Source organism: Polyergus mexicanus, unplaced genomic scaffold (assembly GCF_030449975.1).
Source record: "Polyergus mexicanus isolate NDT 795.1 unplaced genomic scaffold, iyPolMexi1.0 SCAF_17, whole genome shotgun sequence".
NCBI lineage: Eukaryota > Metazoa > Arthropoda > Insecta > Hymenoptera > Formicidae > Polyergus > Polyergus mexicanus.
In genome coordinates, this window is record NW_027223337.1 from 2,679,507 (window position 1) to 2,699,854 (window position 20,348).

A 20,348-nucleotide genomic window follows, 5' to 3' on the forward strand; every position below is an offset into this window, starting at 1 on the left:
GCCGAAATCACGCTCCGCGCCACGCATACGTGCATTTAATTCGGATGCACCGCGACCGACACGACCGCACCGCTATCCGATTCCGCATCTCATACACGAGCACTTTTGTCACACACATATCGCCATTCGCATCACATACATACTTTCGATACACTGTTACCTTATACACCTATATTATACATTCGCACACGCACTCGCTCGCCTATCGTCTCACTCACACACAACTACACACGCCACACGCATACATCGTTATACACATACACTCACTCTGTATACACACATACTTACACGCAATAAATTATATTTTACTTTACATTACTTTCGTTCGTCTCTCGATACCCCTTTCACGAGCCCCGGATCCCGATCGCCTCGCGAAACCGGTTTATTACAAATATGAAAAACATACGAAAAAACAAAGAGAAAAGTGAGAACAAAAGTATTATTGCAATTATAAATGACATGATGATAGTTGCACGCACGCATGCATATATATTTTTTAATATATTGATGTTATTAATATTTTAAAATAAACTTTTCCAAAATATATGAAATCCGTCTAAAAAAGATTTCACAGATGTAAAAAAAGCGCTAAGTATATCTTTTTCCAGCTAAAATAGTCCTTGACAAAAATTAATCGACATCAAAAATATTATCGGTAATTGTTTCGAATAAGGCCTTTTCTGAATTTTAAGAAATATGATCGGATCTCTCGGTAAAACTTTGTTATGACCCCAACAGTGATAATCAGTCGGGGGAGTCCGACCTCCATCACCCCCATCACCTCCATCACCTAACCTAACACTTCAAAATTACCGAAAATTAGGTAATTATGTACTATGAAGTCCACTCCATAACCAAATCAAATTTTAATTTTAAATCAGAAATAGATTTGGGTTAGGTTATATTTTTCGGAAGTAGAGCCCCCCGTAGAGGGAAGGGGCCGGAACCCACGGCATCCATGCATACACTTTCTCATTCACACAACAATCGTAGGATGGGCCTCGCTTTGCTTTGTAAAATATATGCGTGGACACAGGTGGTTTCCCCCCTCCTCCCTACGGGGGGACTGCACTTGCGAAAGATATAACTTAAACCAAACCAAATTTTAGTTTTAAATCAGGAACAAGTTTGGGTTAGGTTATATCTTCCGGAAGTGGAGCACCCCCGTAGAGGGGTCGGAATCCATTGTATCCATGCATATATTATACTTTGTAAAGCAAAGCGAGGTCCATCCCAAAATTGTTGTGCGGATGGAAAAGTGTATGCGCGGACGCAGTGGGTTCCGTCCTCCCATAGGGGAGGCTTCACTTCCAGAAGATATTGGATGATTGCATAAGTTCGTGCCCGATTTTCATAGATGGCATTAAGTTACTTCATGGCGGAGTTCTATTGTTTTCGTGTGGTAATTGTTGCTTACACCGAATAGATGACGTTGTCTTATGTCAATTTAGCGTTAGATATTGTTCAGATAAGTCCATTTGTGCATAAGAGAAATCATTAAAAATGGAGAACGAAAAGGTGCATTTGCGGCATGTAATGCTATATGAATTTCGGAAAGGCGTGAGTGTTGGGATTGCACAAAAAAATTTTCAAAGCGTTTATTTGGACCGCGCTCCTGCTCTCCGAACAGTCAAAAAGTGGTTTGGCAGATTTCGAAATGGTGATTTCAACATGGAGGATCAACCCCGCTCTGGACGGCTTTCTGGCATTAATGATGACATTGTGCATGCCTTAGTGGAAAGAAACCCAAGGATTACAACTGAGGATATTGCTGAGAGGCTGAACATCGATAATTCAACCGCTTTTCGTCATTTAAAAAAGCTTGGATACATTTCCAAGCTTGATACGTGGGTGCCGCATCTCCTGACTGAAAGGAATAAGCTGCAGGAAAACTGCAGGAGTTGCAATGGGAAATTCTGCAGCACCCGCCATATTCTCCAGATATTGCGCCTTCAGATTTTTATCTGTTCCGGTCTTTGCAGAATAGTTTAAATGGCAAGAATCTCAATTCCGAGGAAGCTGTCGAAAACCATCTTACAAACTTTTTTTCAAGAAAAACCAAGTTCTTTCTTCAAAAATGGAATCGACAAGCTTATAGATCGTTGAAAAACCATTGTAGAAAAAAATGGAGACTATATAATTGATTAATAAAAGTGTTATCTCTAAAATATAATCTATTGAAGTTTATATTTAAATCGGGCACGAACTTATACAATCACCCAACCCCATATAACCTAACCCTCGCCGATGACCTTGATCATGATATACAGAGTGTTTCAGAACAACCTTCCATCTTTAAAATGACGTATTCCTGATACGATTCTAAGACGATTTTTTCTTTACCAAAATTTGAATTGAAGCGTGATTTTTGAGTTATAAGCAAAAATAGTTAGCAAATCACGCGTCGAAGACAGGCAGGCAGGCAGGAGCGGCGCAACGCGCCGCAGCTGTCCGTCCGATGCGTGATTACCACCGCATGAGTCGCTAACTATTTTACTTTATAACATAAAATTATGCCTTAAATAAAATTTTGGTAAAGAAGAAAATGTCTTAGAATTACGTCAGAAATACGTATTTAAAATAACGTCACTTTAGCGAAAATTGTTCCGGATCGCCACTCGTCGAACGCTGCAATCAGCTGATTGTTATACGCGATGTGTGTATGGCGGAGTGTGTGCGTAAAAGGAAGGAAGAGACAGATAGATAGAGAGAGAGAGAGAGAGAGAGGAGAGAGAGAAGAAAAGAGAGAGAGAGAGAGAGAGAAAGGGAAGGAGGGAATAAGAGAGAGACGTTTATACACACACGCTCACGTATGCATACAATTTTTTTCTCGCTCTCTTTCTCTCTTTTACACAACACTCATACACTCTCTCAATCGCTCAATTATTCACGAACGATCTTCTAAAACCTTCGCATTACGAATGCGGTAGAAAACATGAAACGTATAATGACGTACTTAAAAAAATTAATTATTTATCATAATTAATAACTATTTCTAATTATAATAAATAATTATTATTTTAAAAAGCATGTATTATACGTTATTACGTTTTCGAAATTATTGCATTCACAATGCGAAAGTTTCAGTCAATCACAAGATCGCAAGAATAATGTAATTAATAAATTATACTTGGGAAAATTTATTTTTATTCTGCTCAAATCAGATGTTCCAACGTTAATATGTATTGGTCTCTCTGAAAAGAGCGGATCAATGAAAATAAAATTTTAGAGCAGATGCTCGAAATGCCCGCCATCCATCCTAATGCAAGCTCTCATGCGTTTTAATAAATTTCTTTGGACGTTCTCCATTACTTCTTCGTCGATATCCCAAATAGCATGGCGTAATCTTGTTTCAAGTTCTTCGGTATTTTCGGGAAGCGTTTTATAAATTACTTCCTTACAATATCCCCATAAGAAGAAATCCAGAGAATTAAGATCCGGAGATCTTGCGGGCCAACGTATCGGGCCGTACCAACCCATCCATCGTCCGAGAAAATGCTCGTTTAAATAATTTGTAACGATCCTGGCGTTGTGTGGCTCAGCATCGTCTTGTTGAAAGACAATCTCGTTTCTTTCAAATAATAGCACATCTTCTAGAAAATCTGGAAGATTTTCTGTTAAAAAGTCGACGTAAGTTCTTCCAGTTAAAGCAGTGCTGGGATTTATTTGCACATTTCGGCCCGATTCCGTGGCTCACGCCTATTGCCCCCCACTCACCGCTCGTGCGTTAGCAACGAGTCGCCAGATATGCGTAACTAAGGAACGCGACGCTTTGTCTCAGGAGCGTCCGTATATAAGAATGCCCAAATATAATAATAAGACAATACTTTTCTATAATTAAAAGTTTTTCTTCAATATTTTATATCAATGAATTATAAAATATTGAAGAAAAACATTTAATTCTACGAATTTTCGCGCTGTATTTAGAAAAGTATTGTCTTATTATTATATTTGGGCATTCTTACATATAAACGCTCCTGAGACGAAGCGTCGCGGTCCTTAGTTACACGTAACTGGCGACTCGTTGCTAACGCACGAGCGGTGAGTGGGGGGCAATAAGCGTGAGCCACGGAATCAGGCCGAAATGTGCAAGTAAATCCCAGCACTGAGTTAAAGTATCTGGAAGAATAACTGGACCAAGTATTTCAGTGCTCATTATTCCAGCCCACACGTTAATCTTCCAACGAGTTTGAAAATTTCGAAGTCGCGTGACTCTGGGATTTTCCTCGCTCCAAAAGTGCATATTATGCGCATTAAAAATTCCTTCCTGTGTAAATAGTGATTCATCGCTGAACATCACACGAGAGGAATATCTTGGATCTCGATCGATGTTACGCAAAAAATTTTCAATACTAATCTCAGACAATGCCCTATTTTCAATGTCCTGTAAAATGATGTCCGCTATGATAGGGAATAACGGGAAACCCATGAAGGTACCAAATGTTTGTTTATAAATGTTTTTGTCAAACGTAAAATATGTGGATGTAAAAAGCTGCCTTTTTGTTACTCCATTGATTTTTCTTTTATTTCTTAAGAAGTTCAATGAAGAAGATGCGGTATAAAACATGCAGAGTTCGATTAAAAAATTGCGGTGTGAAACATACGGGGTTTGGATTGGAACATGATCATATTTTCGAAGACTGCCTCACCCGCGGTTTTCCCGTCGGGTTTTAGGGCGAATGCTGAAACAGGGGCTTGGGGAGTCCTCTTATGAGGATGTCGGGTCCATGGTAGATATCCCCCTCTTGTCCAAAGATTTCCTGCCTTCCTAAGAAACGGCATCATGAGATATTTCTACAAGTCGGGCGAGGAGCAGGGAACAAGTTTTACAGTGAGAAGATTTATTGGAGTCAACTGGGACCTAAATATTGGTGCTCGGTAACTTGTGGCAGCAGCTCAAGGTAGAGCAAGAAACTGATTTCGTGCCTTGAAGTTGAAAATAAAGAGGGTTCGATGACGGTATCCTGTGTATTCCTGAAAAGCATGTGCTTGGCGCCAAATAATGACGCTCGGTAATCTGCAACTGTAGCTTAGGGTAGAGCAAGAAGTCATCGTGGCACCCTGGAATCTTCGTTTTGGAAGAAGAGGACTATAGTCAACTCGTTCAACATAGACTCGTCGATCACTGATTGTCGAAACGACAATCTTGATGAAGAGGGGGGGGGGGGCAGTGTTATGTCCGTCCCTGTGTACTTCATCTCTGCGAGTCGTCTGTGGTAGTTAATCTTGAAGTTGCTGTTCTCATTTCTAAAAGATGATCTCCAAACATACTAAGAGTTGTTGTTAAACAACGGCGGACATCTTAAGAGTGATCGGTCATCTTGAGTCGCGCGTCGGTTGTGATTCCCACCGCACAGATTGACGGATCACGAGACTATTGTTCTGTGCTTTGTGTTCTGTGTTCTTGTTGTTATTAAAGTTCCTTTCGTTCTTTTAAAAGAGTGTTATTTATTTACGTCGCGGTACGTGAGTGCCGATCGTGTCGCGCGTGTTTGAGTATCGAAGTCGACGCGCGCACGTAACAATATTATAATAATTTGTTTATAACCTTTTTGGACTATAACAACCTTAATCATGTAAAAGTATTTGTAATTCTATATAGCCATTACTAAAAAATGATATGATTAAAATAATTGTGTTTGGTCGGTAAAATAGATTGCCTGGAGCTCTTTAACATTTTTCAATTCTTTTCGAAATATTTCTTTAATCATCATTTTGACTTCTTTCTTACATACTATCTCGTTTTTCATTTCTTTCACTGTTTTTCTAAGTCAATTTATTTTTATATCAATATATAGAGTGAGGAAAAAGTATAGGAACCCTGAAAAACTTTGAAAAATATCAATTTTACAGAAAGATGTTTTGGATAAAAGTTATGGGCTTTAAAAAAATCTATTTACTGATCTTATCAGTAAATAGAATAGTTTGGGTTTGGATAGAGTCGCCAAAGTCAGGACAAAGTCACCTTGAATTTTTTAGATAGAAACTATTCTTGTAGCAACCTTCTTGTCGAGACCTTTTCGAAACACTATAATAAAGTATTTTTTCATTAAGTATTTTTCGAGTTATTTATATCTTAATCTAACAATTTTATAAAAAATAAAATATCTCGTAAAATATTTAGTTCTCGATAATCTTACCATAATACGTTTACATAATAATGAGATAAATCAATTGGTATAAAAAAATAAGTGTTTTTAAGAAAATTATTTACATATGTTTTTTTAATAATTATTTGTTTTTTACACTAATTAATATGTTTCATTATTCTATACGTAAACATATTATTTCATTATTCTGTACGTAAACGAATTATACTAGCAGCTTATGCTGGTAGAAATTAAACAGATGCAGTATATAGGAATCTGCTCATAGACATATAGAATGGACTGAGCGTTGCGAAAAACGAGCAGTGCTCGTTGTAGAGAGAGAAGTATTATAAGGGAGGCCTATTTTATCTCTTTTCCTAGCATCTCATTGATGATTTTGTCTCCTTCCATATAGAAAATCACCAATGTGATGCTAGGAAAAGAGACAAACATAGGCCTCCCATATAGTACCTCTTTTTCTACAGCAAGCGCACGTTTGTCTATTTCACAATGCTCAATCCAGTCTATATATCTATGAATCTGCTGCATGCTGCAATCATGGTTGGATTTGGCGTCATACTGTCAATATGCTGCTGACATTTTGCTATCTGGGTACATATAAGTGTAACTATATAGGATATATAGGTTTTTTTCTGATCAATAAAAAATAATTATTTATTTTGTAATATTAAAGGATATTCACCCACAATTATTGAAAAATCATATTCAAAATCGACTAAAAAAGATTGAAAATGGGAAAGCTTTGGATTGGTCGACCGCTGAGGCATTAGCCATCGGTTCTCTACTATATCAAGGATATAATGTAAGAATAAGCGGACAAGATGTGGGTCGAGGAACTTTTTCACAAAGACACGCGATGTTTGTTGATCAATCTACAGAAGGTATACCAAAAATTTTATATAATCTAACAAATATCTATAATATTTTTAATTTTTCTAGCTATTTTTATCCCGTTGAACTCTATAGTTAATGATCAAACTGGCAAATTAGAAATAGCTAATAGCATTTTGTCCGAGGAAGCTGTACTAGGTTTCGAATATGGTATAAGTATATCATCACCATCTATATTGCCTATTTGGGAAGCTCAATTTGGGGATTTCTTTAATGGAGCACAGATCATTATTGATACATATATAACGAATGGAGAAGCAAAATGGATGTTGAGCAGTGGCTTAACAATGCTATTACCTCATGGATATGATGGTGCTGGTCCAGAACATAGTTCATGCAGGCTCGAAAGATTTTTACAATTAACTGATAGTAAAGATAATGAAATCGACAGCGATGCTATTAATATACAGATTGCGAATCCCACTGAACCAGCGCAATATTTCCATTTATTGAGAAGGCAGGTAAGAGAATAAAATGCATTATAAACTATAAAAACAAATTCTAAACATTTGTATTGTAATAAATTGCAAACACTTAAATTTAAAGATTTCATGGATTTATAGATGATAAGAAATTATCGGAAACCTTTGGTCGTGGTAGCACCTAAAATTTTATTGCGTCATCCAGCAGCGGTATCATCATTCTCCGATTTTATACCTAGGACGAGTTTTAAAACTATTATTGGTATGTTATAAACTTTCCTAATCCTGTTTTAAAAAAATATAAATAACAAAATTTTAATTTTTATATTTAATTCATAAAAAATAGCAAAAATGCAAAAATTCCATTAGTAAAAATATTGATAAAAGTATAAGCAACCAAAATACATATACATGCATTAGAATCATATTTGGAACACATTGCTCACATCATAAAAATAAAAAAATATTTTGGAGGTTAGAAAAATGTTTATTTCTTAAATTTATTATAATTTTTTTTTTTTTTTTTTTTTAAGAGTATGTCTAAAGTAGACAAAAGTGTTGAACACACCGTTTGATAAATTTTGGCAGAATGATTCGTTTTGGCTTTAGAATCGTGTTAAAAAAAGAATTTTCATTGGCACTCGTTCTCATTATTCGGATCAAATGCATCATCGAGGAAGATATCAACTTTATATACAATCAACTTTTCCAATTGTTTTGCCAGTTCTTCTTCGGTGAACTCTTGATCAGATAGTTATGCTGCTTTCTTGAATAGGGTAGAAAATGAGACAGCTGGAAGTGATGTGACCAAGATAACAAGTATAAGTAAAGGCCGAACTAAACAGGTGATATGGGCATATCCAATAGTTCGCCTTTTTGTTTTGCATGTACAGAAGTGCTCGTTAATTATCTCCAATTCTTCTTTCTCTATGTTTAACAGAACAAACAGATCATATTTGACATGAGCAGAGCGGCGCGATCTCATCTGAGCTTTAAACAACTTCAACAAGTCTTTGGATGTTAAGACACTGCCTACTCTTTCGTAATCAAGATCCAAGTTGTAACGGGCCGCTTTCGCGAGTTCGGATATGCTCGATCGGAATCAGGGCTCGTGAAAGGGTTGAGACACAACGATAGATGCGTGATGTAATGTGATCTGTTTATTTGCCTCTTTCGGCAATGGTCAGTGTACAAGTGTTAACGGTCGCTTAAATCCCGCGTAGCGGGCGTGCGGCGGATGACAAGGCGCGAGTTATAATTAATGCGCGATAATTATTCGGCACGTTATGTATCAATGTATGCGGGCGCGGATAATTCCGCAAGTGTTGTATATAAATCGTATCGTGATACGGTACGATGGTTGCGTCGACGTACGGCGAGGCCATGTTGTGACGGCGCGCGAGACGTGCAAGAAACAAGGCGGCGGCTAGTCGGCGTGTGTGCGGTAAGGCCATGTTTATTTTGACGGGCGCTAAATATAATATATGATACACGTCGACAGGTAATCGGCGCGGCGATTAATTCAGGCGGACGACAAAGCCGTTTTTTACTGATGCGCCGATGTTAGATGCGTTTAATCGCGTATTCCCAGATGTTCGGAGAGGCGGTCGGAAATCGGGTAATCCCGATCGGACGGAGAACTCTCCGTTCCTATTCCGCACGCGGACTTAAGAATAACCGGTCGGAGTCGAGAAAGCTCGACGAGGCCGTGAATTCGCAAATCCACGGTCCGTCTGGCTGGAGCGGTCGGATGTTAGACCAGAGATCTCAGAAAGCGGTGAACATTCCGGTCTCGTCGAATCGGTCGAAAGGTTGGCGAGGATTCGTAGGCGGCGCGAAAACTAAAAACGCTTGACGGAGGCTGCGAACTCGTCAACCCCACATTCGTTTCTGCGAAGTGTAAAGGATCGGATATGTCGAAATATCTCGAGCGTACTGCTAGTACCGGTCTGATCTTAAGATGTATTTCGATGGCCTTTTTATATTGAGCGTATAACGGGAACCACGTCGTTTGCCTATGGTGGGAATAACGATACGTTATTTTCGGCGGTGGTAATTAACAGTTAATGCACCGTTAGCCTCCGGTAAGAAAACAACGCGGCGTTTCGACGATTGAGCGCTCGGTATTTTGCGGAAAAATACGGTTTGGTATCGACGGTTCTCGGTATCGGTACGGGTTGTAACGGCAACCGTATAACGGCTGTACGGTAATCTTAGATATCTCGTAATAAGTAGTAAAAATGGCGCTAAACGTCTCTGCTCCTGCTCGGCTGGTGTTCGCCGAGCAGCAGACTTCCGGCTGGTCAACTGCCAGGTAACGATGGGGGAGTGCATCGTTACAAAGTTCTCTTTTTGTCATATTTCATAAAAATATATTAGTTTTCAAATCTCCAAGGAAACTGCTATTCCAAGTCCATTTGGAATCGTTCTAAACGAGTGCCAATGAAAATACTTTTTTCAACACAGTTCTAAAGCCAAAATAAATCATTCTGTCAAGTTTCGTCAACCAATGTTGTGTTTAACACTTCTGTCTACTTTACGCATACTCCAAAAGAGTTATAAAAAAGTTTTTCGTATTTTTTATGGAAGAATATGCATTTCATATTTGATTGGATCTTTCAGTAATAATATATTTAATAAGTAGTGTATCTAGGCCGGTTCTAAGCCATGGTCCTCTGAGGGGGGGTGAGGGGCGAGGGGAAACCGGCGGGGGAGGGGGGTGACGTCACGGGGGAGGGGGAGGGGGTGACGTCACCGTGGGGAGGGGGTGACGTCACGGGGGAGGGGGGTGACGTCACGGGGGAGGGAGATGACGTCACGGGGAGGGGGTGACGTCACGGGGGAGGGGGTTGACGTCACGGGGGGATGACGTCGGGGGGGGGGGTGACGTCACGGGGGTGAGTATGACGTCACGGGGGGTGGGAATGACGTCATGGGGTGGGAATGACGTCACGGGGGTGACCGCGGCGGAACGGTAGGCGCGGGGTCCGCGGAGAGGGGGAGGGGACCGCGGCGGAACGGTAGGCGCGGGGTCCGCGGAGAGGGGGAGGGGACCGCGGCGGAACGGTAGGCGCGGGGTCCGCGGAGAGGGGGAGGGGGACCGCGGCGGAACGGTAGGCGCGGGGTCCGCGGAGAGGGGGAGGGGGACCGCGGCGGAACGGTAGGCGCGGGATCCGCGGAGAGGGGGAGGGGACCGCGGCGGAACGGTAGGCGCGGGGCCGCGGGGAAGAGGGAACGCGGAGGTACGATGTCGCTTGTAGGTGTGGCAATGGTGTTGGAAAAGGATGACGTTCGCGGGAGAAAGAGATAAAGAGAGATAGCGCGAGGCATGCATGTACCGATGAGATAGCGCGAGGCGATGCGAGAGAGAGCATACGCGAGGCGGTGCGAGAGAGAGCATATGCGTGGCGGCGCGAGGCGATCACAGGCACGAGGGAGAGGATGACGTTCGCGGGAGAAAGAGATAAAGAGAGATAGCGCGAGGCATGCATATACCGATGAGATAGCGCGAGGCATGCATGTAGGAAAAGGAAAGAAGAAGGTGTAGAAATAATTGATGCTTTAATTACAATAATAATAATAATAATAATTTATTTCATAATTGTGTGTATATTACAATGTGTGTGTGTGTGTGTGTGTGTGTGTGTGTGTGTGTTAAAATAAAAATAAAAATAATAAAAATAAAAATAATAATAATAAAAATAATAATAATAAAAATATATATATATAGGCGGCGCTCCTTCTGAAACAGAAAAATATTAAATATTAAAAATTAAATTTATATTAATATAATAATTTTTTAAATAGATACTTACATTTTTATATATCAAAATCCCAATCCTTGGACATCACTATATAATGATCTCGCAGACAATGATCCAAATCTATTGTACGAGATTTCTTCAAACCGATTGCTTGACCTTGCACCATTTGCACAATTGAAGTGACAGGAGTGTTTGTCGATAGCGCTGGGACACGGACATCTAAAGGTTTGTATTTTGTGCGTAACGAATGTCTTAAACTTTCAAGTCGCGCGATTCGGCTAGCCAGCGATTGAATTCCATGCCCCTGTTGTAACATCTCGTGTTGGTACTGTTCTTCCAACCACTCGAGACATTTAAGGCATGTTCTTTCCCATAACTCACATGCACACACCGAGTTCACCTGTATGAAATCCTCCCATAGAAATTGTTCTAATTCCGCAAAATGTTCGGAGGCCCCCATATTTCTTATTTAAGTCTTTTCACAACACAAGTTTTGTCCAGCTTATACTGTGCAAATTGGGCACATATTGCAGGGCATTATCTGGTACAGCGGTTTTCCACACTCTCTGCAAAACGATCCCAAGATTAGTTCATAAATTGCACTTTCATGCTCTCGCACAACACGAATATTCGAAAATAAATCTGAAATACGCATAAAACAGCATGTGCAAAATTTTTTGTTGTCTTCACTTTTATAATAAAAGTATATACCGCACATTTTTATCGCACCTAAACTATTTATTTCGACTCGGTTTAAAGTACGTTGATTTATGTCCGTAATAACACTACTGCAATCACTATTGTAATCGGAATCCTCAGAAAGTATGCGGTCTTCGTCTGATGAATCGTCCGACAAAATCTCAATTTCCATCAAGTTGTCATCTTCGAGAATGACATCCTCATCTTCAATAATAATAACTTCTTGATCAGCCATAACACATATTGTTAAGATCGTCGTAAGGATGAAGACGGTTGCGTATTATAACGTTACACACTCCTCTCAATTATATATTGTAGTTTTATATCTTTTGTCTCCTTCTAACTGGAGTATCACGTCTCATCTACCTCATCATTTTTTCTACATCTTTAGCAGAGTGTGTCGAGAAAAAGATTTAAGTTTTGCAGACTGTGCATATCTATTACACAGTTTTATTCATACATAAAGGATGGGATAAATAATTAAATTCACAGATAATTAGTAAAATCACTTATTTATTACAAGCCTCGTGAAGAATATCATTTACAGCACATGTCAATAACTCACAATCTATGAGCGATTCGCTGTTAAACATATCACTTTCATGTATAGTTTTTGTAGCATCGCATACATTAACAATATTATTCTGTTGTAAAACAGTTACAAATTGTTTGAATTTTTCATTTACAATATGCGTATTTTCGCATAACCAGTAATACATATGATCTATACATTTTTCAAAATCGAATAAATAGAATAGAGTTGGCGGCTTCATATATAAAGAATTATTTGATAATCCAATTTTTATAATATTCGAATCAGATATTTTAACCACTTCGAATGTTAAATCTCGAATCCGCAATGGGATTTCAGCCGATTGTAGAAGTCGTTCAATGTCCGCACGTTTCTGCATTAGCGATTTCCACGTTTCAAAGGGCAATATTATTTGATTGCCCCGATTATCGCCGAGAACCAATTCCACGCAAGATACTGCTCCAACGTTTATTCCAATGTCCAAATATTTGTACGACGTCGGAGTTAGGGCGTATCGTCTTCCGAGTATACGAACCGCGCGACGAGACTCGGATGAAATGCTAGGGAGTAAAAACAATATTATTTATATAAATATTTAAAAAGTATAAAAAATATTTAAAAAGTATAAAAAATATTCAAGTTAATTAAAACTTACTTGTTACATTTCTTCTTACACGGTGAAGTTTCATCAGCATCTTGAATCGGAACGTAATAATTCATGCGGCTTCCTTCAGTGGGATACATTTTTATATGAACCTTTCACACAAGTGGTTGATGCAATACTGAACGTATTGAACATATTTAAAATATGTATTAGCGTTTCAAAATTGCAATGTGGTGGGGGATTATTGATGACGCGATATTTTTTTCAATTTTTCCATTTAAGCGCCGATATACGGCTGCTTCGCGATGACATCATCACCAGGTGTGAGATTTAGCCGAATGCACAAAAATGCAACGTAATATAAAATTTGCAAGCGCCGATGTGCGGCTGCTTCGCGATGACATCGCCTATAGATATCAGATTTCAAACTCTGCGTTGATACCACTGCTTAATTCTAAAATATAAGGATAATCCTCACGATTAAATTGCACTAACATTGGGCAGCTGCATGTAATTTGAAACTTTTGCGATACATCTGGGATTTGACATCATCTCTAGACGACAAAATGCAATAATCGACATTAGCTAAAATGTACGTGACAAATCGCGAAATAAAGATTTAGATACACATGATGGAAAGAGACATCAAGATAGAATATAAAATCATGGTAAAGAGGCACACCCTGTCAGTATTTTCGCCAACCGAGACAAGAGCTGTTAAAAAGCACATCATTCTCAAAATTTTTTGTATAAATTTGGAAATATGGCGGAAAACAATGCCGAACGAAATCTACGCGAGCAATCTGCAAGGGTGAATTCGATAGAGGAGTACGTTGCATGGGAGCAACGATGCGACGAATATATCGAATCATTAGAAGGGCAAAGTCGAATCAAACGCCCACGATTATCGATTGGGATTCGACAATCGCTGATTGCCCGAATTGCACGACTCGAGGGATTGAAGAACTCGTTACGCACATGTTTTGTACACGCGGGTGCAGGATGCAGCACGCGGCAACACGGATTGATTTGGCGAGAGATCGATACGGCGTTCGAGAGCCGCATATTGACTGGTGCGGTTATAAATCATAATCACATCGAGCCTCGTCAATTTTTCGAGGATGCTAAAGACATTGTGCTCGAACACGTGCAAACCATGCTGAAAAAACACTTTAATGTGAAAATTAATACAGTGTTCAATGGTGAATTTGTGACGGGTGATAAACGCGCAAATAAAAGTATCAATACGAGAAACTATGAACTCTTTCGCACATCCGATTTACGCGAATGGTACGAGCGGCGCGTTGTCGAGCCCACTCTAGCATCGCTTGAAGAATTTCAAGAACGCGATAGCGGGTGGGCATTATCGCGAATACTCGATTTAAATGTAAATATAAATAAATATAATCCATTGCGCGCGGGATGTCACATAAAATTACCGCGAGAAATAACGATGAAAAGAGCAGTAATCAACGTGCAATCTAATGACAATGCGTGTTTCGCGTGGTCTGTGGTTGCCGCTCTATACCCAGCTGAAGATCATGTTTATCGGGAATCTTCGTACCCGCATTACACGACAGTGCTGAATCTCCAGGACATTGAGTTTCCAGTGAATGTGAATCAAATTAAAAAATTCGAACATGCCAACAATATCTCAATCAATGTATATAGTATCGAGGAAAAGAACATTGTCCCGATACGTCTGAGTGAGCTGAAAAAAGACAAACACGTCAACCTGTTGTACGTGGAAGACAACAACGTTGGACATTTCGCGTGGATCAAGAATCTATCCCGCCTCGTGAGCTCGCAATTGAGCAAAAAAGAACACAAGAAATATATCTGCGATCGGTACGTATATATTTAATAAATTATATTAAAGAAATCTTTGAACAAAAATTAAAAATTATTTCTTTTACAGATGTTTGCACTACTTTGGCTCGAACAACAAGTTACAATCACATACGGTGGACTGTCGCGAGATGAACGAGTGCGCTATCCGATTACCGAGCGATAAGGACAAGTGGCTCACATTCACCAACTATAATCGGAAGGAGCGGCTTCCTTTCGTCGTGTACGCCGATCTGGAGTGTGTTTTAGAGAAGACGGAGGAAGAGAGAAACTACCAACATCACAAAGTATTTAGCTTAGCATATTATGTACATTGTTTGTACGATGATTCGTTATCCGCGTATCATTCTCGTCGCGATATCGATTGCATATCATGGTTCGTCGAAGAACTTAAAAATTTAGCACTGCGTGTAAAAAGTATTTTATCAGCTAATGTCCCCATGGTAAATTTAACATCTGATGAATGGGAAAATTTTCATAGCGCGACACAATGCCACATTTGCGAGAAACCATTTGTACAAGACGATACACGCGTACGCGATCATTGCCATCTGACCGGGCGATACAGAGGTCCCGCGCATTCAAATTGTAATCTAAATTATAAAGATTCTTTTTGCATTCCAATAGTTTTTCATAATTTATCCGGTTACGACGCGCACTTCATTATCAAGGAAATAGCTACAGCGTTCGAAGGGGGAATCGAGTTACTTCCAATAACAAAGGAAAAATATATATCATTTACGAAAAATGTTAATCTTACCGAAGAGAAATCAAAACATCATATTAAATTGCGTTTTATCGATTCGTATAAATTTCTCACAGCTAGTCTCGATAAATTGGCATCATTCTTGAATAAAGACAAACTCAAAATTTTAAAATCTGAATTTCAAAATTTATCGAATGACAATTTCAATTTATTAACACGGAAGGGCGTCTTTCCATACGAATATATTGACTGCGTCGACAGGTTGCAAGATACGTGTTTACCGCCGCGCGAATCATTTTACAGTTCCTTGACCGGTGACACGATATCCGAGAGCGATTACGCGCACGCCGAGAACGTGTGGGAGCGGTTCTCCATTCGAACGCTGGGCGAATATAGCGACTTGTATCTCAAAATTGATGTCTTGTTATTAGCAGACATTTTTGAAAATTTCCGCGAGAGTTGTATTAAAAGTTATGGGCTCGACCCTGCGTATTACTACACTCTTCCCGGATATACGTGGGATGCCATGTTGAAGCATACAAATATTACATTCGAATTGCTTACGGATATCGACATGGTTTTATTTATCGAACGCGGAATACGCGGTGGTTTGAGTCAATGTTCCAACAGATACGCACATGCTAATAACAAGTATATGCAGTCGTACGACCCATCGAAACCTTCAACGTATCTTACGTACTTTGATGTAAATAATTTGTACGGATGGGCAATGTGCCAACCCTTGCCCTATGCAGATTTTCGATGGGTCGACGACGTATCCGATTTTGATACATCATCGATCGCGCTCGATTCGCCTATAGGCTACATCCTTGAAGTCGATCTCGAGTATCCGCAACGTGTTCACGATGCGCACACTGATCTACCGTTTTGCCCGACACGCGACAAACCACCTGGTAAGCGGCAGGATAAGCTGCTCGCAACCTTATACGATAAGAAACGTTACGTAATACATTACCGCAACCTGCAGCAATGCACGCGACACGGACTTCGCGTTACAAAAATACATCGAATATTACAGTTTTCGCAATCTCCATGGCTTCACAGTTATATCGAACTGAATACACAATTCCGAACACTCGCGAAAAATGATTTTGAAAAAAATTTATATAAATTAATGAATAATGCGGTATTTGGCAAAACGATGGAAAATGTGCGCAATCACGTTAATATTAAGCTCGTGACACATTGGGATGGAAGATATGGCGCAGAGGCAATGATCGCAAAACCAAATTTTCATAGTAGAAGCGTGTTTTCGGAGAATCTGATCGCCGTTGAATTGCGCAATCTCGAGGTGAAATTTAATAAACCAATCTACGTGGGTATGTGTATACTCGACATATCCAAGATATGTTTGTACGAGTTTCACCACGATTATATGATACCTATGTATCGAGAGAAATGTAAAGTCATGTACACCGACACCGACAGTCTCATATATCACATCGAGTGTGAAGATGTATATGAGAATATAAAGTGCAACGTTGACAGATTCGATACCAGCGATTATGCGGTGGACAATGTGTACGGTATACCGCTCGCGAATAAAAAGATACCGGGTTTAATGAAGGATGAAAATAATGGCGCCATCATGACCGAATTCGTCGGGCTTAGGGCAAAAATGTACGCGTTGCGAGTAGATGGTAAGAAAGACACAAAAAAGGTAAAAGGTGTCAAGAGTAACGTCGTCGCGAGAACGATAACGTTCAACGATTACACGCAGTGTTTGAACGAAGAGATTGAAATGACGCGTCAGCAGTCTTGTATAAGATCTAAATTACACGAAGTATACACTATTCGCGAGACAAAAATTGCTCTAAGTCCGTACGATGACAAGCGGTATATCGTACCCGAAACCACCGACACGCTACCGTGGGGACATTACAAAATACCGTTGTAAATAAAAATCATGTATATTTATTGTAAATAAAAATTGTATATTTATTGTAAATTAAAATTATATGTATATTTATTGTAAATTATATGTATATTTTATAAAGTGTACAATTTTGTTTATATATTTGTAAAATATCTTTAATATTATGTATTATTGTTAACATATTTATAATATATTATTTTTATGTATCCAAGAATTGTGCGTTGCATCAAATCCCAGCCATTTCACATAAACCTCGTCGCCCTTTTTGCGTATTACCTTTTCCACGAGATGTATGTCGGGATTGGCAACGCGTTGTAACTCGTATTCGTAAAATCCGCCGGCGACGGCATTTCCGCGCGAATCTTTGAGTACATAGGTCACGGGATTAGTTTTCTGCACTTTAACGATCTTAAACACTTCGGTCGACCAATTTGGCGTATAACCTTTGTCAAAAATGGTCTTGAATTTACTCACGCGTACCGGATCGCTTACTTTGAATCTTGCCGGTGCCGCAATCTTTACGTTGTTGTATACCGTATTTAAAAGTTTATCGGCGATCGCGGGGGTAACATCGATAGGTCTCATGCCGATAGTGTGATGTTTTCGCGCATTGTACTCTCTAACGAGCCGGGACAACGCGTCGATCCACTTGTAATTTCCATTAAACGTAAACATTTTCCACATATTGCTCTTTAACGTTCGGTTGAATCGTTCCACGACCGAGGCTTTCATGATAGAGTACGTTGAATAATGATTAATGCTGTGTTTCTTCACGAGTTTCTGTACATTTGTGTTGTAAAATTCTTTTCCTCTGTCGGTTTGAAAATTTTTCGGACATCTTCCATCGTCTCGAATTATCTTTGCGATAGCATCAGCCGTCTCGTTTCCACTCTTACTCTTGAGCGGTACAGCCCACGCATACTTGCTCAACACATCGATAACTGTGAGTATATAGTTGTAGCCTTTGTTGAATCGTGCATATAGACGCATCTCGACCACGTCCGCCTGCCACAGATCGTCGTATCCGCGTACTATGACACGTCTACGTGGAAAATTTTTTCTCGCTGGAGCATGCAATTCTTCCACGAGCAGCTGTTTTTCAGAGGTCTTTTGCGACATATTTGATCGAGGCATAATTTGTAATAATGAGATAATTCCTCCACATATATTCTTTATATATCTTTCTTCTCCTGCGCTGAATTAGATGTAGTCTGCGCGTGAGTTGCATACCGAAGCATTTTCTTCATCTCATCCATCATTATTTGCAGCGTTTGCACATTCGTCTCGAGCGTGACTATTTTTTTCTCAAGTTCTTCCTGTCTGTCTTCCAAAAGCTTGACACGTGTTTCCACGTACTGTTTGTTTGCTGCATCAGTATCATCTTCTGGTTGCGCTACGCGTCGTATCTTGCGCGACCTTGCGTCAAAGCCGGAGGCTGTCTGACACAGAGCGTTATCGCGCACGTAATTTCTTAGTAATCCATTCCATTGATAGTATGAGTTGCTGGGTGTTCCCAACGATAATCCAAATTTATTAATCGACATTTCAATACAAACAATAATAACAGACTGACTCGTTTCGCCGACGCATAGATTAATTTATAATAAGGCCAGCTTCGTAAAGTTCCTCGATAATTGATAATATTTCATTGTCGTGGGCATTGTTGCCGGCTTGACGCGAAGCTTCCAGCAATCGCAAGCGATCTACCAACTCGTTGGGATCATTCCAATGCACGTAATCGATCTTATTATCGTTTAACGTCATAGCGCGCGGTATGTTTATACCTCTTCCAGCTTTTTTTCCAGGCGCTATTATATTTTTAATAGAGATTAATGGTGCTATTATATTTTTATACTTGTATCCCTTGTTACTTAACACTGGATTACGCATATCATTGCCACGTCTATGTGCATTTGTCGCCAGTAATATATTTTTGTATTTAATTTTATCATCATCATTGTATACGTCACCGTCGGGTATTCTCTTGAAAATCAACTCATAGAGACCTGGTGTTCCCATGTATCTTATTCCACCGATAATTATATTGTCATCTTTATCCACATCAAAAATTTGATCACCAAGCATCATTCCTTCGTTGCAAAATTTAACACCGTAAACATAATCCATACTGTTATTTTTATCTTGACTCAAAATAGCTCCAACATATTTTTGCCCTAGTGGACCCAGATGTGTGCGCAATGTATTTTGACCCTCGGACGTTTGTAGCAGATGTTGAACCGATGTCACAAGCGTTTCAGGCGTGGTTTCGAAAACTTCTTCCACATACGGAGACGATCTTTCGTGCAATATTTGACTCGATTGTACATCTTTTATCGGAGTAGAAGTAATCACATTCGATAATTGTTTCATTCGCTTACGTTTCGATTGATTTGGAGTAGAAGTTATTAGCGAACCGTTCAATGATATATTTGACCTTGTTCGCTTTGTTCCAGACTCTTTTTTCAGATGCTTGTCTTCGAGCATACTCGATGGTTCGATTTTCGCTTCATTAGATTCCACATTGATTGTATTTTCGACAAGTTGTTTTAGAGGTTTGATAATTGGTTTAAAGCGCCTCTCCAATGCGACGTCTTCCTCCATTTGACCGGTTTTTAAAGAACGATATTTTTTGCGGATTGATTCACTCGTTTTTACAATCTCTCTCGCAATCTTCTCACGATCGTCACTGTCAATCGTCGTCGTCATGTTGCTCGATCGATGTATCGATAGCGACTAACCACTTTAGGGTATTGCAAAATCGTTAAATCCTTTTCGATATCTTCCATTAGTCTGTAAACTGTCTTTATCAATCACTACAAATCCATACTTGTGTTGCCAACATTTCTGACAGAATGCGCGAAAATCGCTGTAAGAC

General features: G+C 39.6%; 1 protein-coding gene across 7 annotated transcripts in view; it reads left to right on the top strand.

Moving 5' to 3' along the window:
* LOC138940761 (2-oxoadipate dehydrogenase complex component E1) overlaps positions 1-20,348 on the top strand; it is a 216,627-nt gene that overhangs the window by 131,047 nt on the left and 65,232 nt on the right. For 4 of the 7 annotated variants that reach the window (XM_070309952.1, XM_070309951.1, XM_070309949.1 and 1 more), the window contains exons 8-10: positions 6,784-6,991; positions 7,050-7,462; positions 7,565-7,685. In XM_070309952.1, the coding sequence (XP_070166053.1) occupies positions 6,784-6,991; positions 7,050-7,462; positions 7,565-7,685 (742 nt within the window). Of the gene's footprint in view, positions 1-6,783; positions 6,992-7,049; positions 7,463-7,564; positions 7,686-8,147; positions 8,269-8,363; positions 9,305-20,348 lie in introns of those variants that run through there. The other 3 variants (XR_011448047.1, XM_070309950.1, XM_070309954.1) reach the window with 3 other exon arrangements.